The following is an 11750-nucleotide window of genomic DNA, read 5'->3' on the forward strand; positions in this document are numbered from 1 at the left end:
TTGTCACTCCTTGTCCTAAGTATACTAGTATAAGAAGATAAAAGTAGAGATTTGCTTGGTGGCAATATTATTTATAGTTAGGGTGTTGAAATCACATTAAACTAGTAATTCAATCTCTTAAGGTCAGTTACGCTTACGCTGCTTATTGGGATTTGAGTGCAATCCTATGTGCTCGTGAGGTTCATAAGGAAAAAAAAAATGAAAAGTAGATATGCACTAGTAAAAACTGTTCAAATAGTTACGGGTAAATGTTACTGAAATAATTGTAGCAAAATATAGCTACAAAATGTGACACATTAGTGACAATATATGAAGTAATTTAATTTGTAGCTATTGTGTGGGTAAATAGAGATATATAGTGACATATAGTTACCAAAACATTTTGTAGTAAAATTGTTACATAATTTGTGACACACCATATTGTAGTGTCATTACCCACAACAGACGTCGTTACTATGTGTCGTTAATTTTAGCATCACTTAATAAATGATATGAAATATTTTGTTAGTATCACAAAATAGAAACGATGTTAAATATTGAGTTTAAAAGTTAAATATAAAATTTGTTAAATATTACTCGTTTCACCTCAACACTAAGAAAAAATAAAAAAAACTCATTGACCTAATTATCTAAACGGAGAGCGAGCCCGTGTATCTCTCTCTCTTTCTCGCATCACGGCGATCCCTCTGTCCGACGAGAATTCATGGAATCGGAAGCAAACAGAGGATTGTGGTATCATGTCGCCGTCCATCACGTCATGTCGCCGCCGCAAACATCGGTAAAGGTAAGTCTCGCCTCTTGTTCCTCACTCCTTTCACTTTTGGCTTCGTTACCCTGTTCTAGGGATCAGAAAGTGTCAAATAAGTTCTTTCTGGGCTCTCATAATTGATCTCCCTCTCTATCTAGGGTTATGTTGATTTACAGAGGATGAAGAAGTACAGAGGCAAATGGCAGAGGTTTGTTTCTCTGGTTAACCACTCACTTTTGTTTTTCCTTCTTTGATTTTTTCGTACCCTCACTAAGTCAATCCGCTTACTTTATATGGAAGGCCACTCACATGACAAAGAAGAAAGTGAAAAACGAGGCCAAAGTGGGTATAATCAGATTATAGTTCTATATGATTTTCTTATGTTGATTGAGTAATCATATATATGTTTGTGTTTACGATTGTAGAGGAAATCAGTTTTTTTTTTTTTCATTCTGGATATGAAATTACAAGCAGGAACCAAAGGAGAATAATAATGACTTACCGTCAAGAAGCTTTGGCACTCTATTGTCCAGGGGAGATAATAGTGAGTCACATTAACTTGACTTTGTTAATCACTGTAATGTTTTGATTTTGGATAAGCTCTCTTACATACATGAGAATGTTTCTGCAGATGCAGGAAGGCAGGCGTTAGGAAGTTCTAACACACAAGCCAAAAAACTAAAACCGAATCAGTAAGCAATTTGATTGATTTTGTGTATCTTTGCGTTGTTCTTCATTATCCGCATTTGTTCTACTCAACCCACTATGGTAAACCCTTTGTCTTTTGCAGATCATCCAAGTCACCTTTTCCTATCTACATAGATGCAGTTTCAGACACTACATCAGGGAGTCAACCAGAATCAGACAAGTCAAAGCCAGAGTTTGGTAGTTGGCTCATGCTTGGAGGAACAAAGAAAAAAATTCTTTACCTAGAAAATGGGCATCATTCAAGGTTTTGACCTCTACCATCCTAAACAAAACTTTCTATCTCTTTAAATGGATAGCTTACTGCGTTTATAACCTCACAGGTACCTCAGAAACCCATAGTGAGAACTGCAGCAGCCTCTGCTTCAACCTTTGAGGTTTTTGTCGGTGAAGAAGAATGCACAAAGTAAGTTTGACAATTTTTGAATGTTTCTTTGGAACAAGACATGTTTCCATCATTAACTTGATTATGAAATGCAGAGAGGGCGGAGATAAGAAGAAGAGTGATGAAACTATCTCATCATCATCAAACGCTCTGCCCCTTAATGATGGCCGTGAGATAAAAAAGTAAGCAAAAAAAAGCTTCTCTAGTATCATCAAACATATATTATTATTTCATGACTTATAGTATCTGACAACGTTTCCTTCAAAAAACTGCAGAGAAACAGAGCTGCTTCGACAGAACCCTTTAAGACATTTCCCACCCAACAGCTTCCTACGATGATGATGATATTGGACATTCATCTCCACACGATCTTCTGCTTTGAGATTTGAGCTTATATCCGTGGTTTGAAAAAATATCACAAGATTGTGTTGCTGCTAGTTTACAACTCAGGTATGGACAGTAGATTTGTTGGTAGCTCAGGAATTATGTTTGGCCACACATAAATTGAGCTTGGCTAACATATTCTCTAAGACCTTGATGGTTCTAAGAGGGAACTCACGAGGATGATTCAAATCTTGCTTCAAGGTGGATAATTGGTTGAGCTTCTCTATTGGCGAGGATTAGATGTATGAAAATTGGTTTGAGTATTCTAAAGAGATTACAGTTTCCTATAGTGGATGCAACTGGACTTAGTTTATTAAACTCACGCTTGCAATTTTCTTTGGGGGTGGGAGTGATAGTGAGTATCAGTTATCAAAGAGGAAGGATAGTGTATTCATCTACTTATTTTTAATTATGTTTTTAATTTTATTTTGTAATACAGTTTTTTTTTAAATGATGGTTTCATAATAATAAATATAGTATTTTTATTTTAATATTATTTCATTCCAAAAGTAAAATACTATTCATAATTTAAAAATAATTACTAAAAATATTAATAATTTGTATAAATACAATTTAACCATAATCGTAAATTTGTTATATAGAGAGCTAGTAGCAGTTGTATCTATTTGCTACATTTTTGTTCATTACTTTTTGTGGCAAATTGCAAAGACATAAGTCACAAATAGTAGCTATTTGCTACTAATTAACTAGTATCTAATTGGTAGCAAATTACCACAATTAGTGATGGAGATGAAATTTGCTATGACCAAATAATTACTAATTAAATTTGTAGTAAAATAGTAACAAATATTTTTTTGCTACGAATAATATGCAATACTTACAAATTAAATTGTAACTATACAGAACATTTTTCTAGTGATGGCTCGTGAGGTTCAGATGAGAGATTGGGTAGATCTTAAGAACTGTATTTGTCACAAGAAATTAATCCCAACGAACAAAAACATATGTGTTTTGGGTTTGTGTAGACCAGCGTGTTAAGTTACACGTACGTTGTAAAGATTGCTTAAATCTTTTTTAGTTAAAACTTGAGTGGAGTGTTATAAATAATGTTATATTTGAAGGTGTGATCTCTGTTTTTTTTTTTTTTTTTTTTTTTTTTTCACATTTATAGAATTGCATTATTCGTTTTTTTAGAACTGCCATTATTGCAAGCTAATAAATAGGTCGATGTCGGTAATCTTTGTCTAGTATTTGTCGGTGTCGACGGTAAATCCGTAAATGTAACTATATATGTTTGAAATAATTAGGCGTTACTGTGTTAAAACATCATATTCTATGTGCTCTCAAACCATGATATTATCGTTCTAATAATTATCGGTTAACCTTTGATATAGGAAAGGAACCATGGAAATGTAAATGCTGATACTATTGTCGAACAAAAAAAAAATATATATATACACATATATATATAATACTAAAACTAGGTGATACCCCGTGCTACAGCACGAAATTATATATTTTGTTAGTTACTTTTTCTTGTAATTTGTATTTTTGTAATGTAGTTTTTTTATTTTGACTTATTTTCTTTGTTTATATATTGTTTATTTGTATATTTGGGGTTATACAGTACATTAGAAATCCTAATAGAGTAATTAGTTTGTAAAATGTAGCTTTTCACGGAAACAGGCATACTGCAATATTGGATAGTCGTTTTGTAAGAGAATAGACACTCCGCAATATCGGATAGTAGTTTTGTAAGAGGATAGACACACCGCAATATCGGATAGTTTGTAAGAGGATGAGTTTTTCTTTATTTTGGTTTGTCGTCGAAAGAGGAGAAGTTGCATGTTTAATTTTAGTGTGAGATATTTCAATGGTTAGGAAACCATTGTATTTATAGTGAGATTAAATATATTTAGGTTATCATTTAAAAGTTAATATTTGATATATCAAATCTCAGCAAAATTGAAAAAAACCAATTTAATTTATAGTTTGATAAAAATACATGTTTTAATGGGTTTAACTCAAACTTTTTTTATATTTTAAAAATTTTAAGTTTAAAAATATTAATATTACTTAAATATTTTATAGACTTAAATATATTATAATATTTTAAAATTTCAATGGAGTTCAAATATTTATAATAATTTAAACATTCTATAAAAATTTAAATATTTATAATCTCTTAAACTTTTTTAAAAAACGTAAATATACTATAATATGTTTACTTTTTAAAAGTTTAAATATGCTCAAATATAGAACTAAATTAAACTGTTAAATTTGGATACCTGATAAATCAAGCTTCTTGCTCATTTCTACTCAAAACATATTAGTCATATATTTATAGTGATTATGAACCATATTCCGAAATATTTAGTCGATGTGGGATATACAATACAGATTTGCTATAAATTAGTTTACAACTTTACATATATATAATTTCTGCGTTTTTTATTCTTTCCATCTATACTAATCATAATTAATTACTATAATTTCGTTAAGGAAATATTGAAAAATCTAAACTAAATGATGATTTGTTTTTATTTAATTGTATTAAGTTGATTTGTTGTTTTCGTAAATATCTCACGATATAAAAGCAAATCAAATAAGTTTACGTATATATACAATTTCGTATTTAATTTATTGATTATTTTGGAAGCAACAAAGTCACAATCCATAAGTATTAAAGATTTCTCGTTATTATTAATATTCGTGATAATTATAGAGATTAAGTATGGTAGTAGTTAATATTTGATATTACTGAAGCCATTAAATACTCGATACCAATTTCCTTATTTATAGGGATTATACCTCTGTTTGGCGACAAAAATAATTACTCTTGAACCAAACAACATACATGATCCGAATATTATAAACCTGGAGTACAAACAGATCCGCGAGTTTTTTTTCTTCTATTTCCGGGTTAAAGAGGATCCGCGTCCTGACCCGGTCGTAATTAAGTGGTCGAGCAAGGGGTATAATAGTCATTTAGATAAATCGTAACTATAGGTTACTTTAATTAAATTAAGTGATTCTCTAATCATTTGTAATGAAAAACGTACCAAAACAAAGTCATGGTCCAATTTGAGTCTAATAAGTACTTCTGCTTTAATAGTATAGATAAATCACTACGGACCGTCTCTTGCTATTTTTCTTGTTTTCCTGTTCATAATTGTAAAGATTATACAAACTTTTTTTTAGAACAAAATAGTCAGATATGTCAATCAGTTCACCCAGAATAATTGAATGAAAAAATAATAGTACTTTATACAGCTATTGATGGCAAGACACAGGGGGCAAAAATACTAAGAGAATTCGATCAGTTTGCTAACAATGAATCATATGCAAACAAGCTTTTATAGATTTTACAGACCCACACTTCCTCTCAGGTGGCTCTACTAATTCATACGTGTAAATTAGTTGTTGAACATAAGCTGACGTGGCCTATTATGGTTGGTTTATATCAAAATGTCGAAGAAGAATATATATAGTTATAACTTGTCTTTCATCACTAGCCCAGTGCTCCACCATTAGACAAAGACATTGTAGAACCAAGAATATGTCAATAAATAGGAATGATGATGATTAAGAGAAAAATATAACACACGTTAAAAAGTCCCGAAGTTGCTAGCTAGCGGTTGTAGCCATGGCCTCTTTGATAATGCAGTTTGAAGGAGAGAAGAAAAACGCATGTGAAGTCGCAGACGTAACCATCAAGCAAAAAGATGAACAACAAGGGATATCTTATTCGACGTCGTTCAGGGAGGAGAGACACCTTCGGGCCGATCCAAGTTCCTTCCGATAGGTTCGGAACCTTAAGATCTTTACGAACACATTCTGGTCCCTGACGTACGTAAAACATTTTTCTCACATTATTTGTGTTGTTCTGTATGTCAGATTATGGAGAGCACAGACGCAGAGATCGCTTCAGAACTTCGAAATAGGCGGCAATCGCGAGAATGCCCGAACCAATCATCCGTGCGTTTGGCGTCTTGAAGAAATGTGCTGCCAAGGTTTTAATGCACCAAAGTCTCTGTGTAAATTTCCTTTCTCGTTTTTGGCTCATGAGTTGACGATGATTTTTTTAGGTTAACATGGAGTATGGTCTTGACCCAACGATCGGGGAAGCTATAATGCAAGCTGCACAAGAAGTAGCAGAGGGAAAGCTCAATGATCATTTTCCACTTGTTGTATGGCAAACTGGTAGTGGTACTCAAAGTAATATGAATGCTAATGAGGTAACATCTCATGCAGTAATATTGGTGACATGTTTTGTTGGATTGATCTCATGCAAATGCTACGTGAGGGGGAAATATGTTCTGGTCACAAAACAAATAATAAACAGATTTATATAACCATATATTATTTGAAAATATATATGTTAAACATTTCCCGGCTTTTTAATTACTCAAGTACGTAACATTTAATTAAACTTTGGTTTTTCTACTCTACAGTTATTTTAGTTGATTTAAGTGCAGCCAAATTGAATAGGTCAGACCTATTCCCACTCTTTCTCAAGTGACACAATTGATCTAGTTGCTAAATTGCAACATCTTATTATTTTAACATGAAGATTTTGCATTGCTCTGAATTGAGTGGTGTCAAGAAACACTTGTGATCCTCAGTTCAATTTGGTACTATCAATATTTGAGAGTTGCTTTGTATACTTTGCGAATTTACATTTAGGAACATCTTCTGACAGTTGAAACTTATGTTATTTAAGTTTCTAGCCTTATATAGTCCTCGTCACATTTTATGTTGCATATGCATTCACTAAAACTTCATAATCGATCTATTTGCTCTGCATTCTGACTTTTGTTTTACAAGTTGTCTCATCTTACTCGGTTTCTGGCAGTCATTCGAATTCAGAGATATTGTGAAAATTGGAAGAACTCATACTCAAGATGCTACACCGTTGACGCTTGGACAAGAATTTGGCGGTATTGCTACTCAAGTAAAAAACATTGTTCTGTTTTCTCATTTTGTGTTACCTTGCCTAACAAAAGTGAAAATCATACAAGCCATCAAGAAATGATTTTTAAATTTTGGATCTGATGATTGTAGGTTAAGTATGGACTTCATAGAGTCTCATGTACTCTACCCCGCATCTATCAGGTTTGGAAATGATATCTCTAGAGACTAGAGGATACTCTTCTCCAATGTTTACAGAGCTCTAACTTGTTAAACATATTTGGCCAGCTTGCGCAAGGTGGAACTGCTGTTGGGACCGGATTAAACACTAAGAAAGGGTATATCTCATTCCTGATCTTATTTATAGCATCCCAAGTTCATCTCCTCTTAGTCCACTATTGGCAACACTAGTCTCTTTATATAGGTTTGATTTAAAGATAGCTGCTGCAGTAGCTGAAGAAACAAACTTGCCATTCATCACCGCTGAAAACAAGTTTGAAGCTTTGGTTAGCCTCTAAATCGCCTTCATCTTTTATGTCTTAACTCATTCCCAGCTTTTGCTCTGGGTTCCCACCATACAGTGATACAATTTGTTTCTGAACGGTCGATATACATGAAATCAGCTGCTAAGTTATTCTGCTTTTTACAGGCTGCACACGATGCTTGTGTTGAAACCAGTGGATCACTTAATACAATCGCCACATCTTTGATGAAGATTGCTAATGATATACGTTTTCTTGGAAGGCACGTATCTATTTCTTTTTTCTTTTTTCTTTGGTTCTTCAAGACGTAATATGTTATCTTATGTTTCTATCATGTTTTCATATAGTGGCCCAAGATGTGGTCTTGGTGAACTTTCTCTGCCTGAAAATGAGCCTGGGAGCAGTATTATGCCTGTATGAATTAATGCAGAGTCCATTTAGTCTTTTATGCTCTGCCAATACTTTTTTCCTTTTCATTCATTTTGATTATTTCTCTCAGGGAAAAGTAAATCCTACACAATGTGAGGCATTGACTATGGTTTGTGCTCAAGTAAGTTACATTCATCAAAACATTCTTACTGACATAGAAATTTAATCAGCTAAGTTTGTCTTGTCCTGACTCTTTGAGTTGCATCATTGTAGGTTATGGGAAACCATGTTGCTGTGACGATTGGTGGGTCAAATGGCCACTTTGAATTGAATGTATTCAAGCCAGTGATAGCAAGCGCTCTCTTACATGTACATTAATCTCTTTCATTATATAAACATATTTTTTTAAATATAAAATATGTCAATCTTAACTATTTGATCTCTTGCGTCGTTTACAGTCCATCAGATCGGTAGCGGATGCTTCAGCTTCGTTTGAAAAAAACTGTGTGAGAGGCATTGAGGCCAACAGAGAAAGGATCTCAAAGCTATTGCACGAGGTATCTAGGCTTCTTCTTATTCGTCTTAACATTATACATGTATGGAAATGACTAATATTAACTAATTCCTTATATTCTTTTGTAGTCTCTTATGCTTGTAGCATCACTGAATCTTGTAAGTCTCCAAATATTTTTATTTTCTTTTACATTAGGATTACAGATAAATTAATATACATACAATGCTTATCTCCTTTACTAGAAAATCGGCTATGACAATGCTGCATCAGTTGCCAAGAAAGCTCACAAAGAAGGATGTACACTGAAGGTAAACAATAATAAATATTTGCAGCAAAAGAAAAGAAGTTTTGTTTATATCAGTTTGTTGGCAACATATTTGTCGCTCTCTATAAGATCCCTAAATCTAGCTTTAATTTATCATACAGGTTGCAGCTATGAACTTGGGTGTTCTTACTCCGGAAGAGTTTGATAGTCTTGTTGTTCCCGAGAAGATGATTGGTCCATCTGATTAAAATCATAATGGAGCCAAAAGCTTCAACAATTACAAAGTGATGTACTCTTTCTCTTTTACAAAAAGTGTGTTGCAAACTTTATTTTCGTGTGTAAAAAAAGTATCATATTGTATTTTCAATACATATGTATCTGTTGTTATTATTAGTAACTAGGACTCAGACCCCTGCGATGTCGCGGGGGAAATATTTTAGAAAAAAGTAAATAAAATTTAAACTTATACATCATAAAATCATTGAAATGTAAAAACATTGTTTAAAGTATTATAAATATAAGATATATTATGAAAAATTATTGTAAAACTACAATTAAAAAAATCAATATGTCAAAGTGATCCTAATTGAGAATACTGAACTAATGGTTGTAATAAGTAAATATATATTTTTTTAAATAATTATAATTAAAACAAAATAATATAAATTTTAAAAATCAAAATAGTTTTAACGAAAAGTTATGATAAATAGACGCAACTATAAAATCTATATTAAGTTTTATTAAATTTCTATATTGCTATAGTGATTTCTAAAATTTTAGTTAGATTATAAAATAACGTTGAATATTTGATATTAATATTCAAATTATTTAGATTAAACATAAAATGGAAAATTTGTTTCAATGAACAATGATTTGTTTGTTATTGATGAAAAGACAAATATATAGAAAGTTCAAAAGACATGACTATTTAAATAGTCACACTTATAGAACGAAAAGTTGTGATGAAAAAATATGAATAAAATAAAGTGAAAAGACACAACTCTAAAATAAACAGATACAACTGTTTGAGTTTAAAAAACCGAATAAAAAAAATTTTCTTACAAATAATACTAAACAAAGTCACAACTGTTGTTCGTATTTATTTAGACTGTTATTATTATTTTTGAATATTAAACTATTTTTTAACAAAAGTTACAATAAAAATATTCCTAACTTTAAATTCTATATTAAGTTGTATTAAACTTCTCTATTGCTATAATCATTTCTTAAATTTTAGTTAAATTATAGAATAACGTTGAATATTAGATATTAATATTTAATTATTTAAATTCTACATAAAATGGAAAATTTGTTTCAACAAACTTGTTAATTACTGATGAAGAGACAAATATAAATAGAGTTCAAAAGACATTACTATTTAAATAGACACACCTATTAAACCGAAAAGTTGTGATGAAAATATATAAATAAAATATAGTGAAAAGACACAACTTTACAATGAACAGATACAACCGTTTGTGTTTGCATTTGATTTCACCTTATAACCCATATAAACTGCTTTTAAATAGAAGACATCTTTATTACCATATTGAAAAGTCAAATTCAAAAACTCACTACATAATCCATCTAACTCTTGAAAAAAACTCTAGATATTTTCATGAAATTTTTATATTTAAAATTAACTAAAAAGTTGTAAATTAGATTCATCATTCCAAAAAACTTTTGTTAAATCGAGAATTGGAAGAATTTATTTACTTTTAAAAGAATGCATGCTAGAGATCTAGGTATTTTCATGAAATTTTTATATTTAAAATTAATTAAAAGTTGTAAATTAGATTCATCATTCCAAAAATCTTTTGTTAAATCAAGAATTGGAAGAATTTATTTACTTTTAAAAGAATGCATGCTAGATTGTAATTTAGAAAGCTGTAAAAACTTTGATATTGAAATTTTATATTATTTTGTGTCATGACAAAAAAGTGAAAACAGTTCAAAAAAACAAATATATCTAGATTTCAAAAGATACGAATATTCGAATAAACACAACAATTTGTCACATGATTTAGGTGAATGAAAGTTGATGTTGAGCCAAAAAAAAAACTAAAAAAAATAAACACAACTCTACAATGAATAGTTGCAACTTTACAACAATGAACAATCACAACTTTTTGTAAAACACACAATTTAAATTTTCCACAAATTTTTTTTAAAAATATCAAAAAGGTACGGTTGAAAAAACACAACTTTTGATGGCATTTATTCAGATTGCTATTATATATAGACATTAAATTTTTATATTTAAAATTAACTAAAAGTTGTAAATTAGATTCATCATTCCAAAAAATCTTTAGTTAAATCAAGAATTGGAAGAGTTTCTTTACTTTTAAAAAAATGAATGCTAGAGAATAATTTAGAAATCTATAAAAACTGTTGATATTAAAATTTTAAATTAATTTGTGTGATGGCAAAAAAATAAAAACAGTTTAAACAAACAAATATATATATATATATATTTTAAAAGATACGAATATTCGAATAAACACAACTCTACAATGAACAGTTACAACTTTACAAAAAACCGTTACAATGAACAATCACAACTTTTTGTAAAACATGCAATTAATTTTTTTTACTGTTTAGAGAGAGGCAACCGTTAATATTTTCTATCAAAAATATAAACTAAAGATAATTTGAATACAATGATGAGAAGTCATTTATATATAAATTTGAATAGACACAACTGTTTGTAAGAGACACAACTCTATATTTAACAGACACAACTTTTTAGAGAGACACAACCGTTGAAATTAAAAATATATATATGTATATATTATACGAAAATGTGTGACGTAAAATCGTAACTATTGTTCGCATTTATTCAGATTGTTATTATTATATAGATTTTTTTATCCGTTCCATTCCTACATCTATATGACCAGATGCATTATAGAGACAATTAATATTATGGGATACAAAAATCTATATGCGAATACTAAAATATCATTGGCGCTCGATGATTCATTATCCAATATGATGCTGGCGATGATAGCTAAGCCATCCCTCTT

The 11750-nt window shown here is 30.6% G+C and overlaps 1 protein-coding gene, 1 long non-coding RNA gene and 1 pseudogene across 6 annotated transcripts; all 3 read left to right on the top strand.

Moving 5' to 3' along the window:
* The first annotated feature begins 588 nt into the window (after positions 1-588).
* LOC104725599 (mitotic spindle checkpoint protein BUBR1) lies at positions 589-2713 on the top strand. 5 transcript variants are annotated; one of them, XR_015571484.1, is made up of 10 exons: positions 595-784; positions 907-956; positions 1049-1090; positions 1223-1292; positions 1380-1440; positions 1539-1700; positions 1777-1859; positions 1934-2020; positions 2114-2288; positions 2370-2713. It is a non-coding gene; the product is annotated as a mitotic spindle checkpoint protein BUBR1 (long non-coding RNA). The 5 variants fall into 5 exon arrangements; XR_015571485.1 differs by having other exon boundaries at positions 2424-2713; XR_757937.3 differs by having other exon boundaries at positions 589-784; positions 2114-2713.
* A 3116-nt stretch (positions 2714-5829) lies between these two features.
* LOC147935237 (fumarate hydratase 2-like) lies at positions 5830-7947 on the top strand (annotated as a pseudogene).
* Positions 7924-8981, top strand: LOC104728780 (fumarate hydratase 1, mitochondrial-like). Its single transcript, XM_087473315.1, has 7 exons — positions 7924-7990; positions 8076-8126; positions 8219-8314; positions 8404-8502; positions 8588-8617; positions 8702-8767; positions 8886-8981. Exons 1-7 carry the CDS (start codon positions 7985-7987, stop codon positions 8970-8972), a joined length of 435 nt encoding a protein of 144 aa, XP_087329441.1. The 5' UTR covers positions 7924-7984; the 3' UTR covers positions 8973-8981.
* The last annotated feature ends 2769 nt before the right edge of the window (positions 8982-11750 follow it).

This window comes from Camelina sativa, chromosome 11, assembly GCF_030686135.1.
Source record: "Camelina sativa cultivar CO46 ecotype springtype chromosome 11, ASM3068613v1".
In the NCBI taxonomy this organism is placed as follows: Eukaryota; Viridiplantae; Streptophyta; class Magnoliopsida; order Brassicales; family Brassicaceae; genus Camelina; species Camelina sativa.

What these genes read in the sequence shown, in the direction of transcription:
- LOC104728780 (XM_087473315.1), top strand. An exon ending in TGACTATGGTTTGTGCTCAA is followed by an intron (nt 8,127 to 8,218) that starts GTAAGTTACATT and finishes GCATCATTGTAG; the next exon opens with GTTATGGGAAACCATGTTGC. An exon ending in TTGTAGCATCACTGAATCTT is followed by an intron (nt 8,618 to 8,701) that starts GTAAGTCTCCAA and finishes CTCCTTTACTAG; the next exon opens with AAAATCGGCTATGACAATGC.